General features: G+C 39.8%; 2 protein-coding genes, 1 long non-coding RNA gene and 1 pseudogene across 14 annotated transcripts in view; 1 reads left to right on the top strand and 3 right to left on the bottom strand.

Moving 5' to 3' along the window:
• SNX14 (sorting nexin 14) overlaps positions 1-19,656 on the top strand; it is a 99,011-nt gene that overhangs the window by 35,929 nt on the left and 43,426 nt on the right. For 5 of the 12 annotated variants that reach the window (XM_051854506.2, XM_051854507.2, XM_070073809.1 and 2 more), the window contains 9 exons: positions 657-732; positions 1,811-1,855; positions 1,944-2,024; positions 2,118-2,232; positions 11,797-11,952; positions 12,306-12,430; positions 12,908-12,966; positions 16,339-16,365; positions 19,038-19,170. In XM_051854506.2, the coding sequence (XP_051710466.1) occupies positions 657-732; positions 1,811-1,855; positions 1,944-2,024; positions 2,118-2,232; positions 11,797-11,952; positions 12,306-12,430; positions 12,908-12,966; positions 16,339-16,365; positions 19,038-19,170 (817 nt within the window). The remainder of the gene's footprint in view (positions 1-656; positions 733-1,810; positions 1,856-1,943; positions 2,025-2,117; positions 2,233-11,796; positions 11,953-12,305; positions 12,431-12,907; positions 12,967-16,338; positions 16,366-19,037; positions 19,171-19,656) is intronic. The other 7 variants (XM_051854508.2, XM_051854509.2, XM_070073812.1 and 4 more) reach the window with 3 other exon arrangements.
• Positions 3,108-3,711, bottom strand: LOC100357748 (transcription initiation factor TFIID subunit 12 pseudogene; annotated as a pseudogene).
• Positions 10,037-10,295, bottom strand: LOC138849639 (uncharacterized). The gene is made up of 2 exons (XR_011388631.1): positions 10,157-10,295; positions 10,037-10,108 (listed from the first exon to the last, which is right to left on the bottom strand). It is a non-coding gene; the product is annotated as an uncharacterized lncRNA (long non-coding RNA).
• NT5E (5'-nucleotidase ecto) overlaps positions 12,641-19,656 on the bottom strand; it is a 105,120-nt gene continuing 98,104 nt past the window's right edge. Inside the window, exon 10 of the mRNA XM_070073820.1 lies at positions 12,641-12,719. The gene's annotated coding sequence lies outside the window, so the exon portion shown is untranslated. The remainder of the gene's footprint in view (positions 12,720-19,656) is intronic.

Here is a 19,656-nt window from a genome sequence, read left to right on the forward strand (position 1 = left end):
TCTGGCCTGGGGCTGAATCTGGGAGCTGACAACTCAAACCAGATTTCCCATGTGATAGCAGGAACCCAATTATTCGTGTCATCACTGCTGCCTCCCAGGGTCTGCATGAGCAGGAAACTGGCGTCAGGAGTTGGAGCCAGGTATTGAATCTAGGTACTCCAGTGTGGAATATGGGTATCTTAACTGATAGGACAAACACCCACCCCTACAATCTACATTTTAAAAACAAATTTATTTATTTATTTTTTAAGATTTTGTTTATGTGAAAGGCAGAGTTACAAAGAGACAGAGGAAGAGACAGAGAGTCCTTCTATCCACCGCTTCATTCTTCTAATGGCAACAGCCTGGGCTAGGGCAGGAGCCAGAAGCTTCCTCCAGGTCTCCCATGTCAGTGTAGGGGCCCAAGGACTTGGGCTGTCTTCTCTGCTTTTCCCAGGTGCATTATCAGGGAGCTGGATCAGAAGTGGAGCAACCAGGACTTGAACCGGCACTGATATGGGATACCAGGTTCTCAGGTGGAGGCTTTACCTTCTATGCCACAGTGCCAGCCACTACAGTTTGCATTTTAACATGATCCTCAGGTAATTCATATATATTTCATTGTTAAGTACTAATGTGTGTTGCTAGGTATATATAATTATTATTTACTTTTCCAGATCTTTGACTTTACTTATAAGAGAGATCCTGTCTGGTTCTGTGTTCCTTCCTTCTTTGGATTTCCTTGCTGATCCAGTAAGAGTTTTTAAAAATCTTCTTTTTAGTTTTGATAAAGTATACTACAAATAAAATCTACCATCTTAAATGTTTATAATTGTACAGTTCAGTGGGATTAAATAAACTTATTATTGTGCAGCCATCACTACCAGCCCTCTTCCCAACTCTTAAAAAACTGAAACTACAGCCATGCAATAATAACTCTTTATTCCTCCTTTCCTCCCTTCAGCCATCCTCTATTCATGTTTGTATGAATTTGACTACTCTAGGTACCTTATAAAAGTTGAGTCTGTAGTACTTGTCTTTTTAGTAACTTGGTTTATTTTACTACATAATGTCTTCAGGTTTCATTCATGTTGTAACATATGTCAGATTTTTCTTCCTTTTCAAGGCTGAGTAATATTCCATTGGATGTTTATGCCACATTTTGCTTATCTGTTTGACCAGTGGGCACTTGGAATGCTTTCACATTTGATTAAGATTTGAAGAAACAAGGATAATTTATAACATTTTAAATACCAAAATCAAGCCGGCGCCATGGCTTAATAGGCTAATCCTCCACCTGCGGCACCGGTACACCAGGTTCTAGTCTCGGTCGGGGCGCCGGATTCCGTCCTGGTTGCCCCTCTTTCAGGCCAGCTCTCTGCTGTGGCCCAGGAAGGCAGTGGAGGATGGCCAAAGTGCTTGGGCCCTGCACCTGCATGGGAGACCAGGAGAAGCACCTGGCTGCTGGCTTCGGATCAGCGCGGTGCGCCGGCTGCAGTGCACCGGCTGCGGCGGCCATTGGAGGGTGAACCAACGGCAAAGGAAGACCTTTCTCTCTGTCTGTCTCTCTCTCACTGTCCACTCTGCCTGTAAAAAAATAAATAAATACCAAAATCAGATTAGCTTTTTTTTTCGTCCATTTTCATAAAGGCTAAGAACCCCCACTGTAGATATTTAAAAAGTTCCTCTGTCATATGTGTCATATGTAAATTTAGATGCATTGTTACTGCTCAATTTATTTTTTCATTTTTCTAGAAATTTTTATAATTCTGAGGATTCTGGGCAGAATACAATAATGTAATTCTTTTGAAATGTGTTTATTTTCCCCTAGGATACTGTGAATCATTTGCTTATCATCTTCATAGATGACAGCCCAGTAAGTATTAAACATAATTAGAAAATGTTTCAGATTGAATTTTGATCTGTATGTCAAATCCAGTGAAAATTTTAATAATTTTTTAAAGCCTGAAAAAGCTACCGAACCAGCTTCTCCTTTGGTTCCATTCTTGCAGAAATTTGCAGAACCTAGAAATAAAAAACCATCTGTAAGTATTTTTAGCAATCACATTTTTGATAGAAACAATTTTAGAATGCAGTTACATAGCATTAACTTACTCTGTCTTACATGTTGTGTCAAGGTGCTGAAGTTAGAATTGAAGCAAATCAGAGAGCAACAGGATCTCTTATTTCGTTTCATGAACTTTCTGAAACAAGAAGGAGCAGTGCATGTATTGCAGTTTTGTCTAACTGTGGGTGAGGCTTCTCTGTATATTTTACTATAGTGTTATAGTTTGTGTATTTGACTATATAGTCTTTAAAACTTTTTAACGTATTTGAGTCTTTAGATCAGATATGATAATGTGATAGCCATCTTTTACTATGTATATTAAGTTTTATTTGTTAAAAATTCTAAGAGCCCCTACAGGCTTTTCTCAAGTGTTCACTCCTTTCCAGATTGAGACATAATCTGTCACTGACTTCAGTCAGAATCCTGTAGGGGCTTGCATTGTGGTATAGCAGGTTAAGCTGCTGCCTGTAATGCCAATATCCCATATGAATGCTGGCTTGAGTCTTGGCTAGTCTACTTCCATTCTAGCTCCCTGCTAATGTGCCTGCGAGGGCAGTGGAGAGTGGCCCAAGTACTTGGGCCCCTACATCCATGTGGGAGACCTGGATGGAATTCTTGGTTCCTGGCTTAGGCTTGGTCTGGTTCAGCCCTTGCAGCCATTTGGAGAGTGAACCAGCAGATAGAAGATCTGTCTCTCTTTCTATACCCACCTTTCAAGTAAAATAAATCTTTTTTGTTGTCGTTTAATAACTTCTTTATTCTGGAAGAGCAGATGAAAGTCATATTCATATAGACACTGGCATTACAAAGTACAGAGAATGGGGGAAAAGGAGAAGAATACAAAGCCTGCTATAAATCCTGCTAATGCTGTCTCACCCAACAAGATAATTTGCTTTATCCAATGTTCAATCACTTATACACTGAACCACAAAAAAATCTTCTCTGGGAAGGTACCCCTCTGAGGTGGAGGGAGAAGGGACTGGAAGTTGGGCTAGAAGGCTTTATTCTCTTGGCAGATCTTCTCAGTCATTATAGATACTGTTGCACTGTTAATAAAAAATATATGCTTCTTTGTAAAGCATTAAAAAAAATGCCAAGGATGAGATGGCTGAGCTCTCTGCTCAAGTATCTTCAAATACATTTAAATGTTGTCTATTCCCTGACTTTTCTGTGTGTTATTTCTGTACTGTTTTCTGGATCAGTGTCATTCTCTGTGAACTTCTGTGGTGCAGACTTTCTTGTAGGGTCAGATTTCTTCAGAGCCAGACCCTGGGATCCACATGTTCCACTGGCTCTCTAGATAAAGCTGTCACCTCCAGGGTACTGGACTTGGGATGTTGAGCAAGCTGACAGACTGCTGTCACCACAGTCTCGATAAAACCATCAGCAACCTTTAGTAGCATCTCCTCCACATCTATATCTAACTGCTCATTAGGATTCACTTCTCTTACTAAATTCTGCAATTTCTTCTTGATCAGTACCTGATTGTTTACAGGGCTAAGACAACCTCCTGTCCCAGAAGTGCCTGGTATTTTTACCTCTGTAGTGCTATTGGCCTTGGAGCCTTGAGGAGGGGTGCTGGTTGGTTTCAGTTTTATGGATGAGAAATTGCAGAGGTTGATTAGGACTGAGGGGCCAAACTAGTTCATGATCTGCCAAGCTCTGGACTTTAGCTCATAGAGCTTATCAAGATCCTGTTTTTGGAGCTGTGAGGACCAAGGCCAGTCAAAGGCAGCAGCGTCTATCTACTCATGATATTCCGAGACTGCCCAGTGTAGTGTTCGTCTCAGCAACTGGTCCGACTGTGTGGCCCTCTCCGAGTCCCAGCACTGCTCCTGCCGACAGGGAGATCTCTTTCTGTGCCCACCTTTCAAGTAAAAGTCAATGTTTAAAAAAAAGTCCTAGTAGTAGAGAAAAAGTACTACAATTTTAGTATAATGAAATGAGACTCATTTAGTAGCCCATATCAGTAGTACTTTGTTGTCGCTCCCCGTCTTCATGGAGGAACGACACAGGACCCTGCGCTGTTGTTTTGTCTGCTCGGCCCTCCCCGGGTTTGCTGCTGGTTCTTCCCGGGTTGGCTTCCGCCCCTTCCACCTCCGTGGAAGGGCGGTTCCCCCTAGCCACTTTCCCCACTTCCGCGGGGGAGCGGCACACCGCCGGCCGGCTCTCTCGGGGGCTGCACAGGTGTTCCCTCAGATGTTCCTGGTGCATGTTGTCTCTCTCCTTTTATAGTCCTCTTCCACCAATCCCAACTCTGCTACCCACATGCCGAGTACGCTGCTCTCCTCCAATCAGGAGCAGGTCCTGCTGCTTATAGGTTGAACTGGAGGCAGCTGCGTAGAAGCTGTTACTCCCTTCTCAGCGCCATATTGTGGGAAAGCAGATGCATAGAATAAGTCTTAATTCCAGTAACAGTCTAGTCCGAGTTGCTCCCCACACTTTGTCAGCAGTTTTTGTTAAGAATTATTTTGATTAAATAATAAAATTTAAAAGTATTTTATTTTGGGTATAGCACTATAACAAATTTATGAGAAATATTCCTCATATAATATACTCTTTTTTGCTTTGCTTCATTCATTCAGGATAATGTTTTTAAGAGTTACGCATGTTGTTGTAGATAGTAGTAGACTCATTGCTGAGTAGTATTCCATAGTATGGATATGCTAAAGTTTGTTTATCCATTCTATGCACATATCTGGACTATTTCCATTTTTGGGCAATTTTTAATAAAGCTTCTATGCATGTTCTTATGCAAGGCTTTCTGTGGGCACATGTTTAAGAACTAGATGTAGAATTGCAGTTACAGGGTAGATACCTGTTTATACAAAACTGCCAAATTGTCTTCCAGTTTGGCTGTACTCTCCTAGTACTGTATGAGAGTTCTTGCTCCTCATCTTTATCAGCCATGGCCATGGCATTTATCTGGGGAGCAAACCAGTAGATGAAGCTCTCCCTCTCTTTGTTGCCCTTTCTTTCTGTCACTCTGCTTTTCAAATAACTAAATAAATCTCTTAAAAATATTATGGGAGGGAACGGCGCCGTGGCTCACTTGGTTAATCCTCCACCTGTGGCGCCAGCATCCCATATGGGTGCTGGGTTCTAGTCCCAGTGGCTCTTCTTCCAGTCCAGCTCTCTGCTGTGGCCCAGGAAGGCAGTGGAGGATGGCCCAAGTGCCCCTGCACCCGCATGGGAGACCAGGAGGAAGCACCTAGCTCCTGGCTTTCAATCGGCACAGTGCCGGCCGTAGCAGCCATTTGGGGAGTGAACCAATGGAAGGAAGACCTTTCTCTCTGTCTCTGTCTCTCTCTCTCTCTCTCACTGTCTATAACTCTACCTGTCAAATAAAAAAAATATTATGGGGTTCAATTTTAGACATTTTAATGGTTACATAGTGGTATCTTATGTTTTTAATTTGCATGTCTCTAATGACTAAAAATGTTGCACACTGTAATGTGCTTATTAGCCATTTGAATATCTCCCTGTGAAAGTATTTAAGTATTTTGCCCAGCTTTTATTAAATTGTTTTTCTTTTTTCCAAAAATTTATCTGTTTACTTGAGAGGCAGAGTTACAGACAGAGAAAGGGAGAGAGAAAGAAAGAGGTCTTCCATCCTCAGGTTCACTCCCCAAATGGCCGCAACGGGCAAAGCTGGGCCGATACGAAGCCAGGAGCCAGGAGCTTCCTCTGGATCTCCCATGAGGGTGTAGGGGCCCAAGCACTTGGGCCATCCCCTACTGCATTTCCAGGTCATCAGCAGGAAGCTGGATTGGAAATGGAGCAACTAGCACTCAAACCGGCATCCATATGGGATACAGGCACTACAGGTGTTTGTTTAACCTACTGTGCCACAATGTCGGCCCCTAAATTGTTTTTCTTTTTGTCATTAAGTTATGAGTTATTTATATACTCTGGATATCAGTCTTTTGACAAGTGTATGCATTATGTATATGTATTATGAATTTTCTTCCAAGCTGTGGCATAGCTTTTCATTTTCTGAATTAAGTCTTTCGATGGGTAGAGCTTTTCAATTTTAATGAAATTCAACATATTGATTTTTAATTTTGTTAGTGTGATTAGTGCTTTCTGTGACTTTCATAAGACATCTTTGCTGATCCTAACTGTAAATGGTATTTTCCAGTCATTCTCTAGATTTATTATAGTTTTAGATTTTATATCTCTCTTGGAATAATTTTTATTGATATTCGGTAGGCATGGAGGTTCACTTTCTCCCCCCATATGAATTTTCTAGTATTCAGGTGATTGTGATCAAATTTTCCATATTCTTACTGATTTTTCATGAATTTGCTATATCTCCCTTTACTTTTGTTAATTTTATTTCAAGTACTTTGAACTTTGTTACTAGATGCAGATATATTTTAAGATTGTTAAATCTTCTCGATGAATTCATCCTTTTATCATTATAAAATGCTTCTTTGCATATCTTTATCTTTCTGATTAAAATATTTGATAGAGTTCTTGAAAAAACATAAATAATCTTAAAAATGTCTAGTAATCTAGATTACTTTTTTAAAATTTATTTTTTTATTTATTTGAAAGAGTTACAGAGAGAGGTAGAGACAGAGAGAGAGGTATTCCATCTGCTAGCTCACTCCCCAGATGGCTGCAATGGCTGGAGTTGCGCCAATCCGAAGCCAGGAGCCAGGAGCTTCTTCTGGGTCTCCCACATGGGTGTAGGGTCCCAGGGACTTGGGCCATCTTCTACTTCTTTCCTAGGTCACCACTGAGAGTTGGATCAGAATAGGAGCAGCCAGGACTAGAAGCGCCCATATGGGATGCCAGCGCTTTAGGCCAGGGCTTTAACCCACTCTGCTGCAGCGCTGGCCCCATCTAGATTATTTTGTATTTGATTTGTGTTTCTCTTGTATATTCTGTTCTTTTTTCTTTTCTTTGGGTTACTTGAGTATTTTACAGTATTCTGATTTCTTTATTTTGTTAACTAATTTTTTAAAAGATTTATTTATTTTTTTTGAAAACAAAGTTACAGAGAGAGAGATTTTTCCATCACTGGATCACTCCCCATATGGCAGCAAAGGCCAAGGGTAAGCCAGGTTGATTCCAGGAGTCTGAAACTCTATCTGGATCTTTAGTAAGACGAGAAGGAGCCCAAATGCTTGGGCCATCTAATGCTGCTTTGCCAGGCATGTAAACAGGGAGCTGAATCAGAAGTAGAGCAGCTGGGATGCCATTGTCACAGGCAGTGGCTTTAACTTACTATGCCACAACACTGTCACATTCTGTTAATTTTTAAAAAATAATTTATTAATTTTTCACTTTATTTTGGGAGATACAGTAACAGAGAGATCTATCATCTGATCACTTCCCACATGCTTAAAACAGCGAAAATTGTTCCTGGCCAAAGCCAGGAGTACGGTATTATGCCCAGGTCCTTCACATGTGTGGCAGGGACTGTCTAATATCTCCCCTCCCAGGGTGCACATTAGCAGGAAGCTGGATTGGAAATGGAGGAACCTAGGACTTGAACCAGGCACTGATATAGGGTGTGGGTGTGCCAAGCAGCATCTTAACTGCTGGGCCAAATGCCTGCCTCCTCTTTTGATTTTTTATGTTTTTCTTTCTTTTTCTTTTTTATGTTTGCTCAGAGATTACAATATGCATCTTTCATTTATCACAGTCTATTTAATATTTTACTGCTATAAGAACAATGTAGGAACCTCACTGTACCTGAAATTATCCACATCCTGCTTGTTTTATATTCCTTTTGTTACACATTTTAATTTTACATAGGTTGTAATCCCCATAGTACAATGCTCCTTCTTCCTTAAATAGTCAATAGTCCTTTGCACATGCTTGATTATCTTTGTGAGCTTGTCTAAACACACACATAATCGTTTTAAAAGACCGTTGTAATTGTTGGCACATTTACCTTTCTGGTGCTCTTTATTTCGTTTTTGCAGAAATAAGATTCTAGTATCATTTCCTTTCTACTAAAAGAAATTCTTTTCACATTTCTTATAGCACAAATCTGCTGGAGGAAAATATTCTTAGCTTTTGTCTGTCTGAGAAGATATTTTCTTTGTCTCTTCATTTTGGAAGGGTGTTTTCACTGAATGCATCATTCTAGGTTGACAGGATTTTTATCCTTTCATTCTTGTCTTTGGACAGAATCATTGTTCTGATTGTCCCTCTATATAAAATGTTGCTTCTCTTTCTGACTGCTTTTACTATTTTCTCTTTCACTTTTCAGCAATTTGACTCTTAAGAGTGTAGTTTTCTTCTTATTGATTCTGCTTGGATTTTTACCAAGGTTCTTAGATATTTGGGTTGGCATTTTTCATCAACTTCAAAAATTCTTAGTTGTCATAGCAAACATTCTGCCATATCTTCTCAGTCTTTACCCTTTGAAACTGCAGTTAGATGCATGTGAAGTCATAAAGGAAAAACAGTTATAGGCTGCTGTCCCACAACCCTTGTATTACATTTTTTAAAACTTCTTTTCCTCTTTTTTGTATCTTACTTTGAATAATTAAAAATTAAGGGGTAAACTTCTTTTTTTTTTTTTGACAGGCAGAGTGGACAGTGAGAGAGAGAGACAGAGAGAAAGGTCTTCCTTTGCCGTTGGTTCACCCTCCAATGGCCGCCGCGGCCGGCGCGCTGCGGCCGGCGCACCGCGCTGATCCGATGGCAGGAGCCAGGAGCCAGGTGCTTTTCCTGGTCTCCCATGGGGTGCAGGGCCCAAGCACCTGGGCCATCCTCCACTGCACTCCCTGGCCACAGCAGAGGGCTGGCCTGGAAGAGGGGCAACCGGGACAGAATCCGGCGCCCCGACCGGGACTAGAACCCGGTGTGCCGGCGCCGCTAGGCGGAGGGGTAAACTTCTTATCAATACCTCAGGATTTAAAAAAAGGTCACTATTGTTATTCTAATACTATCATGTCTCATTTTAGAAAAACACATTCTTGAGTTTAGATTCTCAGCTCCACCACTATCTGCAGCTTCCATGATAGAAGGAAATATTGTTTAAAAACATTGATTAGAACTAAAGGGCCGGCGCCGTGGCTCAATAGGCTAATCCTCCACCTTGCGGCGCCGGCACACCGGGTTCTAGTCCCGGTTGGGGCGCCGGATTCTGTCCCGGTTGCCCCTCTTCCAGGCCAGCTCTCTGCTATGGCCAGGGAGTGCAGTGGAGGATGGCCCAGGTGCTTGGGCCCTGCACCCCATGGGAGACCAGGAAAAGCACCTGGCTCCTGGCTCCTGCCAGGATCAGCGCGGTGCGCCGGCTGCAGCGGCGGCCATTGGAGGGTGAACCAGCGGCAAAGGAAGACCTTTCTCTCTGTCTCTCTCTCACTGTCCACTCTGCCTGTCAAAAAAAAAAAAAAAAAAAAAAAAAAAAAAAAAAAAAAAGAACTAAAAAAAAGAAAACCTTTTGTTTTCATTGTTATTTAATAGTGAATCAGATTCCAAAATACTAACAGACCTTCAGTATAAGAAATTAATTTAATGTTTTTTTAAAAAATTTTATAATTCTGCTTACTAATGTAAGTTTTACTGAATTTTTATTGCTATTCATGTATTTATATAAGTATCTTATGTTAATATATAAAAATTTGCCTCATTCGTTTTTTGTTTTTTTTTTTTTTTGCAGTGCAGAACTATATTTATTTAGAACAAAACATGATCTCCTACATTTAAAAAATAATAATTTTATAAAAACCGGATTTCAGTCAGTCACATCTGCTTCTCATTGAATGGTGCAAGTTGCAACTGCACTTGGCAGAAATCTTGACAATGTCCTCTACTGCGCTCCTCACTTCAGCCTATGTTTTTCTCGGTAGACACAGGTTCTTCCAGAGTTTTCTTTTGGCTCCCCTTCCGTGAATATTTGTATTTGTCTACATAGGCTTTTACCAGATTTGCCACTTTCGTAGAGTTTACTTCTCCACTCTTACTATGACAAACTTTATCCACTGCTTTCCGCACAATCTCCTTATATTCTTCCTTGGTGATATCTTTATTTTGATAAAATGGCTTAATGGCCAATTTTACTTCCTGTGCTGCTTTCTCTTGAATTTGCAATTTCTTGTCTGTCTTCGAGCTATCTGCGCTGGCTTCCACTGTGACACTTACTTTGCTTTCTGCCAATTTCACAGCAGCATTAGAGGCCCTGCCGTGACTTGATGACGAAGTGTTACCAGCACTTGGTCCCTGAACTGTTCCCACATTTGCAGGGGCTGCTGGCGGAGCAGGCAGGACTGGTGTGCTCATGTTATTACTTACATGAGAAGCATTGGGAATACCCTGCAGTTGCTTTCCCTCTGGCTGTGAAGCCATGTAGCTCATCTGCTGGGTGGGAGGAGGCGGGGGTGGGGGTGGGTCATTCGTTTTGCTTTCATTTGAATACTTTACTTTTTCTTTTTAAATATTTATTTATTTATTTGAAAGGCAGAGTTACAAAGAGGCAGAGGCAGAGAGAGAGAGATCTTCCATCTGCTGTTTCACTCCCTAAATAGCCGCAATGGCCAGAGCTGGGCTGATCTGAAGCCAGGAGCTGGTAGCTTCTTCTGGGTCTCCCATGGCAGTAGCAGGGGCCCAACCACTTGAGCCATTTTTTTTTTTTTTTACATACAGAGTGGACGGTGAGAGAGAGAGAGACAGAGAGAAAGGTCTTCCTTTGCCGTTGGTTCACCCTCCAATGGCCGCCACAGCCGGTGCACTGCAGCCGGCGCACCGCGCTGATCCGAAGGCAGGAGCCAGGTGCTTCTCCTGGTCTCCCATGCAGGTGCAGGGCCCAAGCACTTTGGCCATCCTCCACTGCACTTCCGGGCCATAGCAGAGAGCTGGCCTGGAAGAGGGCCAACCGGGACAGAATCCAGCGCCCCGACCGGGACTAGAATCTGGTGTGCTGGAGCCGCTAGGCAGAGGATTAGCCTATTGAGCCGCGGCACTGGCTTTTTTTTTTTTTTTTTTTTTAAGATTTATTTTATTTATTTGAAAGAGTTACAGAGAGAGGTAGAGACAGAGAGAGAGGTTTTCCATTCGCTGGTTCACTCCTCAGACGGCCGCAACGGCCAGAGCTGCGCCAATTCGAACCCAGGAGCCAGGAGCTTCTTTCTGGTCTGCCACGTGGATGCAGGGGACCAAGTACTTGGGCCATCTTCTGCTGTTTTCCCAGGCCATAGCAGAGAGCTGGATCAGAAGTGGAACAGCTGAGTCTCAAATTGATGCCCTTATGGGATGTTGGCACTGCAGGTGGCAGCTTTACCTGCTATGCTACAGCGCCAGCCCCTTTTTCTTTTCTAAAAAGATTTTTTCATTTACTTGAAAGGCAGAATGACAGAGAGAGAACTTTGATCTGCTGTTTCACTACTCAAATGGCTGCAATGACTGCAGCTATGCCAGGCCAAAGCCAAAAGCCCAGAATTTCATCTGAGTTTCTCACATGGGTAGCAGAGGCCCAAGCACCTCGGCCATCTGCTGCTACTTTCCCAGGTGCATTAACAGGGAGCTGAATCAGAAGTCGAACAGCTGGGACTTGAACTGGCATTCTGATATGGGATGCCAGTGTTCCAGGTGATGGTTAACCTGCTGTGCCACAGCACTTGCCCTATGTTACTCTTCCTTAAATCTTTCAGAAACTTGAATTGATTAATTAGATCACTTGTAATTGCTGCTTTTAATATTGGTTGCAGTCCTGCTAGGCATATGAAATTTTCACAAATAGTGTTATATTAAAATAATGTATTCTTGTTCTTTTCTTTATTTGTTAGAGGAATTTAATGATAGAATTTTGCGACCAGAGTTATCAAATGATGAAATGCTATCTCTTCATGAAGAGTTGCAGAAGATTTATAAAACATATTGTTTGGATGAAAGTATTGACAAAATTAGATTTGATCCCTTCATTGTAGAAGAGATTCAGAGAAGTAAGTCAAAGACTATGATGAGTGTGAATTCTATAACTGTTTTACAGTTTTTAGGGTTGTCCCACGTATCTTCTGTTTATTATTTTAATAGCTGTGTGAAGGACATAGGCAGTTATTACCCTATTTTGCTGTTAAGATGAAAGCTTTGAGGAAGGAACTTAGATTCACATAGCTAATATTTATGAGAACTGAAATATGACTCTAATTTCTCAACCTAGTGTAATTTCCTAAAGTGATATTTCTATAAAATAGTTTTAGGACTGTGCTCTTTCACTATAATGAATTTTAAACTAATGTATAATGTGTTTAAATTATTCATAAATAATTTCTGCAGTAGAATTCTTTTTTATTAGTTGCTGAAGGCCCCTACATAGATGTAGTGAAACTTCAAACTATGAGATGTCTTTTTGAAGCATATGAACACGTTCTTTCTCTCCTGGAGAATGTATTTACTCCTATGTTCTGCCACAGTGATGAGGTAAGTCAAAATATTAATCATCTGAGAAATTTTTTAGAAAATTTCATAGTAGCTGTGATCATTAGATGAATGATTCAGATAGAAAAATAGAATAAGATTAAGAAAGTTAATGGAGACTAGTTGTTAATTGTAAGAAGAATTCTCAGTAGTTCAGTACCAAAACCATTTTTATATATGTGACTAAGATAGATTGGAACTAAATTAGCCTACCTGGTTTTGCCATTTGACTGAGTGGCTATTTCGTGTCAGAGTGATACAGAAGCTTCTTTCTTCTATGCGTCTTATAGACCTGTGGAAATCAAATGGTGTGAATATTTCCATCTGTGATATTTTAGCCCTTGCCTTATTTAACTATGGTTGCAATTCATTGATTTAAATGTCTTTTTCTTTAAATTAGAAAGCAGTAAGGTAAAGAAAGCATCATTTTTCAGTATCTAATATTAGTTTAATAAATCAAAATTGTTTGTTATTTTGAAGTATTTCAGACAACTTTTAAGAGGTGCAGAATCACCAACACGCAATTCAAAATTCAACAGGTAGGTATATTTAACCATATTTATCTTTTATCTTTGAACTTGTTGGTACTAATAATTTTTATAGCATTGTTACCTTTATTAGCTGTTTTGCTAAATGAAAATGTGCTTCTGTTGCCAGATGAGTGGATGAAGTATTTCACTAATGGATTGTAGAACTGAACTACATATAGTAACCTGAAAATGCCTGAAATTCTTTAGAGAAATATGAGATATCTGTTGTTACTTTGTTAATCTCGTGCTTAATTCATATTAGTGCTTGATTCCTTTATTGGAAACTGGGGAATACCTGCTTAAGTGAAATCTGCAGATAACTCACAATGTTATTCAGTAGTTCTCCCCCTCCCCAAGAAAACTTACCAGAACACTTACTGAGTAGAAAAGTGTAGGGATTTTTCTCCCTTTCTTTTCCATCTCTCTAGAAATTATGTGCGCTTTTAATAATTTAAGAAAGATGACAGAAGAAACACTTTACCCACTTATTTTCTTATAAAGATTTATTTGTTTATTTAAAAGAGTTACAGAGAGAGAGAAGAGGCAGAGAGAGAGGTCTTCCGTCTGCTGGTTCCCTCTCCAACTGGCCGCAATGGCCGGAGCTACGCCAATCCGAAGCCAGGAGCCAGGAGCTTCCTCCGGGTCTTCCTATGTGAGTGCAGGGGCCCAAGGACTTGGGCTATCTTGTACTGCTTTCCCATGCCATAGCAGAGAGCTGGATAGGAACTGGAGCAGCCGGGTCACAAACCGGCACCCATATGGGATGCTGGCACTGCAGGCGGTGGCTTTACCTGCTACGCCATGGCACCGGCCCCACATAATCCACTTATAAACTAGATATTTAATGTCCTAATTTGTCCTTACAATTTATATGTATAAAATGGACTCTGGGGCTGGCGCTGTGGCATAGCAGGTAAAGCCACTGCCTGCAGTGCCGGCATCCCATATGGGTGCTGGTTGGAGTCCCGGCTGCTCCACTTCTGATCCAGCTCTCTGCTACAGCCTGGGAAATCAGTACAAGATGGCCCAAGACCTTGGGTTCCTGCACCCACATGGGTGACCTGGAAGAAGCTCCTGGCTCCTGGCTCCTGGCTCCTGGCTTTGGATCAGCGCAGCCCTGGTCATCACGGCCAACTGGGGAGTGAACCAGCAGATGGGAGAGTGCGCTCTCTCTCTCTGTCTCTCTCTCTCTCTCTCTCTCTCTCTGACTCTCCTCTCTCTCTGTAACTCTTTCAAATAAATAACTAAATCTTTTAAAAAAAATGAACTCAGACATTACATCTGAACTCTACAAAACAAATACATTTGTTTTCAATGTTTTCCATTTTGAGAATGTATCTAATAAATATATTAATAAATTGGAGATGCATTACAAAAAGAAATGTCAGAAAGTAGAGCAGATTTTTAGATAAATAGTACAGGAAAAATGTGAAAACTGTACTGATGGGGAGATTAGATTGGGTTCTTTGACATAGAACTTTAAATCTATAGCAATAGATTTAAAGTTTTTGAGTTTGGATGTTAAATCTTACATAATGCCTCAGTAGAAATTGTACATATGTAATAGCTTTTCTGAGAAGCAGAAAATATCAGTATGATTCTTTGTAAAAATACCACTTTTCTACTTTTTTTAAGCGGTTATATGTTGTAGCCATGAAACAAAAGATTCATAGCACTGAATTCCTGCCCCATGGTGGAAGGAAGGAAATGTGGCGTTTGAAAGACCCAAACCTAGCACAGATCCTAAGTGACTTAAATTCTTCCATGGGTGGTCTAAGGCCAGGAGTTGCCACCATGGGCCTGGGGTCTTTCTGGAGTTGGGTTGCTTGGGAATGATTTAAAAAGAAAAAAAATTATATCCATGCTTTTTAAAATAGCATTCTTTGCCCATTCCACATACCTCTTTCATTCATATATTTTTTAAAGGACTTTTATCAAATTTCCCAGCATACTTGAAAATAGGTAGAATTTTTCCTTGTTTATAGAATTACATATTTGGAATCATACCAGGATATTGGGCTTAATGAATTGCCTATAGAGGACTGTGTAAGGAGAAGTGGTTCTGTGATCTGCTTAAGTGTTAAATTTAAGTCAGTGTCATAGCTGAAGAAATGGAAACTTTCTTTATCACTTGGAGAACATTTGATTGTTTTTAGCATGTTAAGGCATTAATTTTTCTGGCTTTTGAGTGTGAAAAGAGTTGAAAGAAATAGGGATTCTTTTCATTCTTGGTACTGATTATGGCTTTTTAAGGTATGTTTTTTTTTTTGTTTTTTTTTTTTTGTTTTTTTTTTTTTTTTTTTTTTTTTATTTTTTTGACAGGCAGAGTGGACAGTGAGAGAGAGAGACAGAGAGAAAGGTCTTCCTTTGCCGTTGGTTCACCCTCCAATGGCCGCCGCGGCCGGCGCGCTGCGGCCGGCGCACCGCGCTGATCCGATGGCAGGAGCCAGGAGTCAGGTGCTTTTCCTGGTCTCCCATGGGGTGCAGGGCCCAAGCACCTGGGCCATCCTCCACTGCACTCCCTGGCCACAGCAGAGAGCTGGCCTGGAAGAGGGGCAACCGGGACTAGAACCCGGTGTGCCGGCGCCGCTAGGCGGAGGATTAGCCTAGTGAGCCGCGGCGCCGGCATGTTTTTATTTTGATTGACCTGACTTTGATATTAACTATTAATCTTGTCAGGACCGTCTGCTATGATAATGATTCATTTATCTGTGAGAATAAGTAAAAGAGTTTGTTTCATTGGAAATTTAGAGTAACTCTGCTAGTTTGCTGTTCAGTGACTTAAGATATATAAAATATTTACTCATATTCTACTTAATTATATTCTAAAAGCAAAATTTTAGTGGATATTATTAATCTGATTCTGTTTTTGTACTCAAATAGAATTTTAGTATTTAAGGATGTTTTGCCAACTTCGCTTCTTTGGGTAGAGCTTACTTTTAAAATATTCAAATGAAAACATGTAAAGCGTGCATAGTTTATATATAATATGGACACAAATTCTGTATTGGAAATTCAGGTTTCTTTTTTGTAGCAAATTTTTGGTGGCTTATTTTCTGCATACTTTGCACTGTATTAAACAAATAATATGACTACAGGCAAAAATTAGAATTTTGCCTTAATATTAAATTTTTAAGATCTTTTTTTAATGTTTTAGACTTTAATACCTTCAAACCCCCAAAACAGCCATGCAGATTTGTTTATCTTACCTTCATCATGTTATTTAGAATGATTTCTTCCCTTTGCAAAGATGAATGGAATCCACTTGTGTAACTTTCAAAGCTTTTTAATTTTGTTTTATGTTCTAACGTGAAACTTGTTTAATATCTGGGCTTTCTCTCTTTCCTCTCTCTATATAATTTCACATATCTGTTATTGCAGAGGTAGCCTAAGTTTGGATGATTTTCGGTAAGTCTGGAGCATGTAATTCTTTTCAGTATAAATTGACTATTTAAGTGCAGAAAGTATATCCCATACAACTTAAGCACAACTAAAGCTATAATTGCCTTTATATGTTGTTTAGGATAAACTTTTAAAATGTGTCTCTACTTTGATTCCAGATATCTCCTTATGAGATAGCATAAGGTGTCATCATAAAATAAAAATATTCTTATGTTTCTAAGATATTTTTATTGTTTGTTTATTTTTTGAAAAAAGATTTGTTTATTTGAAAGAGTTACACAGAGAAGGAAGGAGAGGCACAGAGAGAGAGAGAGAGAGAGAGAGAGGTCTTCCATCTACTGGTTTACTCCCCAGCTGGCCGGAGCTGCGCCAATCTGAAGCCAGAAGCCAGGAGCTTCCTCTGGGTCTCCCACGCAGGTGCAGGGGCCCAAGGACTTCTACTGCTTTCCCAGGCCATAGCAGAGAGCTGGATGGGAAGTGGAGCAGCCAAGACTTGAACCGGCATCCATATTGGATGCTGGCAATGCAGGCAGCGGCTTTTACCTACTACTCCACAGCGCTGGCCCCATTAATTGTTTATTTTATTTTGCCAGTGTTTCACTTTTCAAAACTGTTGTCTTATTTTATTGTTGACTTTTTAAATTACCTTTAGAAAATATTTTAAGGGCTTTATTGTTTTAAGCAAGAAGAATAATAATGGTTCTCTACTTCTAGGCATCACAAGTGAGACATTTAAAAAGTATGTAGTTCAAAAACCTGAATTGTTTTAAAATCTCTAGTTTTTAGAGAGTAGACTATTCTATCTAGATTCTAGAGATCATAGCAGTATTTTGTCAAAATTTTCATATTTATCTTTGGAAATATTTCTTCTATCAGAACTGTGTCCACAATTCTGAAGTTAAAAATATTAAATGTATTCTTGTTCAGATAAATAACCCAGTTTATCCTATTTTTCCAGTTTTAATGTAAGTTTGATTTCTGTCCCAGTCACTTGTAAAATAAGGTTGTATTTGAAACGATCACTTTACTTTTATTCTTGTAATTGTTGCATTATTTTAGTAGGTAACTTAAATTTTGCTTGAAGGAATAATAACTGTCTGTTAAGTTAAACACCTGAAACAGATATTCTTAGATTTTAATAGTAGTTACTTTTATGTGGATTTTTGTTACAATAGCAGTATTATATTGCATGAAATTTAAAAAAGATAAACTTTTATTTGCTGAAACATGGGGTGGTAGATTCTACTGGTGGATTTTTTTTTTTTTTTTTTTTTTGGCAGCTGCTGCTTTTAGCTTTTTTATTGTTGCTTTCCAGGTTTTTTTCTGCTTTTAGAAGTTCAGTTTAAAAAAAAAACTGCAAAACCATGGCAGAACAGGCTACTGTTCTCAGCTATGTTTGCTTTATCCTTATTCTCATTGCTAACCCTTCTCTTTGACATTTTATCCTTTCTTTTTATTACTTTGAACTTAAATGCATTTTATACCTCATCTTTTGAGTACTTCTATGATTGTAAAACTGAACTTTTCTGGAACTTTTGTTAGAGAGGACGAAATATTTTTTTGCTAAGTTCCATCTTAAAGTGGAGTCCTAAGAAAGTAATGTTCCCCCCTTTATTGTTATTTTAGCATTACAGTTATTCTAAATGAATGTTCTGTTTTGTATACGCTGTTAACACAAATGTTTAAAAATATGTATAGCAATAAGAACTATATACCACTAGGGGGCTCTCAATCTGAAAGGATCTTAGTTCAGTTAATGTTTTGAAGTTAGATAAATTTCAAATGTTTATTAAAAATTTTATCTTGTTTACTCATGCCTCAGATTTTTTCTTTTATTTATCTATTTATTTATTTTGACAGGTAGAGTTATAGAGAGTGAGAGAGAGACAGAGAGAAAGGTCTTCCTTCCGTTGGTTCACTCCCCTAATGGCCACTAGGGCCGGGGCTGCACTGATCTGAAGCCAGGAGCTGGGTGCTTCCTCCCAGTCTCCCATGCTGGTGCAGGGCCAAAGCACTTGGGCCATCCTCCACTGCCTTCCCGGGCCACAGCAGAGAGCTGGACTGGAAGAGGACAGAATCCAGCGCCCATATGGGATGCTGGTGCCGCAGGCGGAGGATTAACCAAGTGAGCCACGGCACCGGCCTCAGATTTTTTTCTTTTAAAGAATCATTTATTTATTTGAAAGAGTTACAGAGGGAGAGAGCATGAGAGCTATCTAATATCTGCTGGTTCACTCCCCAAAGGGCTGCAATGGCCGGGGCTGGGTCAGACCAAAGGCAGGAGCCAGGAGCTTCGTCCCAGTCTCCCATGTGAGTGCAGGGGCCAAGCACTTGGGCCATCCTCCACTGCTTTCTGAGGCACATTAGCAAGGAACTGAATCGGAAATGGAGCAGCTAGGACTCAAACTGGTGTCCATATGAGATGCTGGTGTTAAGGCAGCAGCTTTACTCGCTAAGCCAAAATGTCTGCCCCTCATCCTTCAAACTTCAACTTTAAATGCCTTGTAATTTTTGGCTGCTGAGATATTAACTTAATCTATGACTGAAAACTCTAGAAGTTATATTTGTTTTACCTTCAGTTAATCACTTTCAAACTATTTTTCTTTATCATTGCTTATGGTAAACTAGGCTGCTGTGATAATTTGCTACCTACTGGTATATTTTTGTTCAATATTTAGGAGCACACAGAAAAGAGGAGAATCATTTGGAATCAGCAGAATAGGTAGCAAAATTAAAGGAGTATTCAAGAGTACCACAATGGAGGGAGCTATGTTGCCTAATTATGGTTTGGCTGAAGGTGAAGATGACTTCGTAAGTAGCAATTCTTCAGTTTGATGTATAATGAATTCATTATAGCATAAAAATTCGATATGTTTACTTAATTTTCTTGTCTTTTGTCTTTTGACTTAGACTTTATATTTCTCGTTTTTTCATTAGTTTTTGTAGTTTCATGATATGATCTGATTTTTAAACTTCCTAAGTTTTTGATTATTAAAGAGTTTGGTTTCTTTTAAGCTGAGCTACTTATAGTAGTGAAATAATTAATCAACTTTTGGTTTTGGCTTTCATTTCATATTTTGGTGTTACCTCTTTCTAGCCATATGCTCCAGGTATACAGAATTGATAATAAAAACCCTAATCCCTTGCTGCTCAAACTGTCATCTGTGGACAAGCAACGTCAGCATCACCACAAAGCTTGTTATAAGTACAGAATATTGGGACCAGAATTTTGGTATAGCGGGTAAAGCTGCTGCCTATGATATTGGCATCCCCTATGGGCACTAGTTTAACTCCTGG

This window comes from Oryctolagus cuniculus, chromosome 5 (genome assembly GCF_964237555.1).
Source record: "Oryctolagus cuniculus chromosome 5, mOryCun1.1, whole genome shotgun sequence".
Taxonomy (NCBI): domain Eukaryota; kingdom Metazoa; phylum Chordata; class Mammalia; order Lagomorpha; family Leporidae; genus Oryctolagus; species Oryctolagus cuniculus.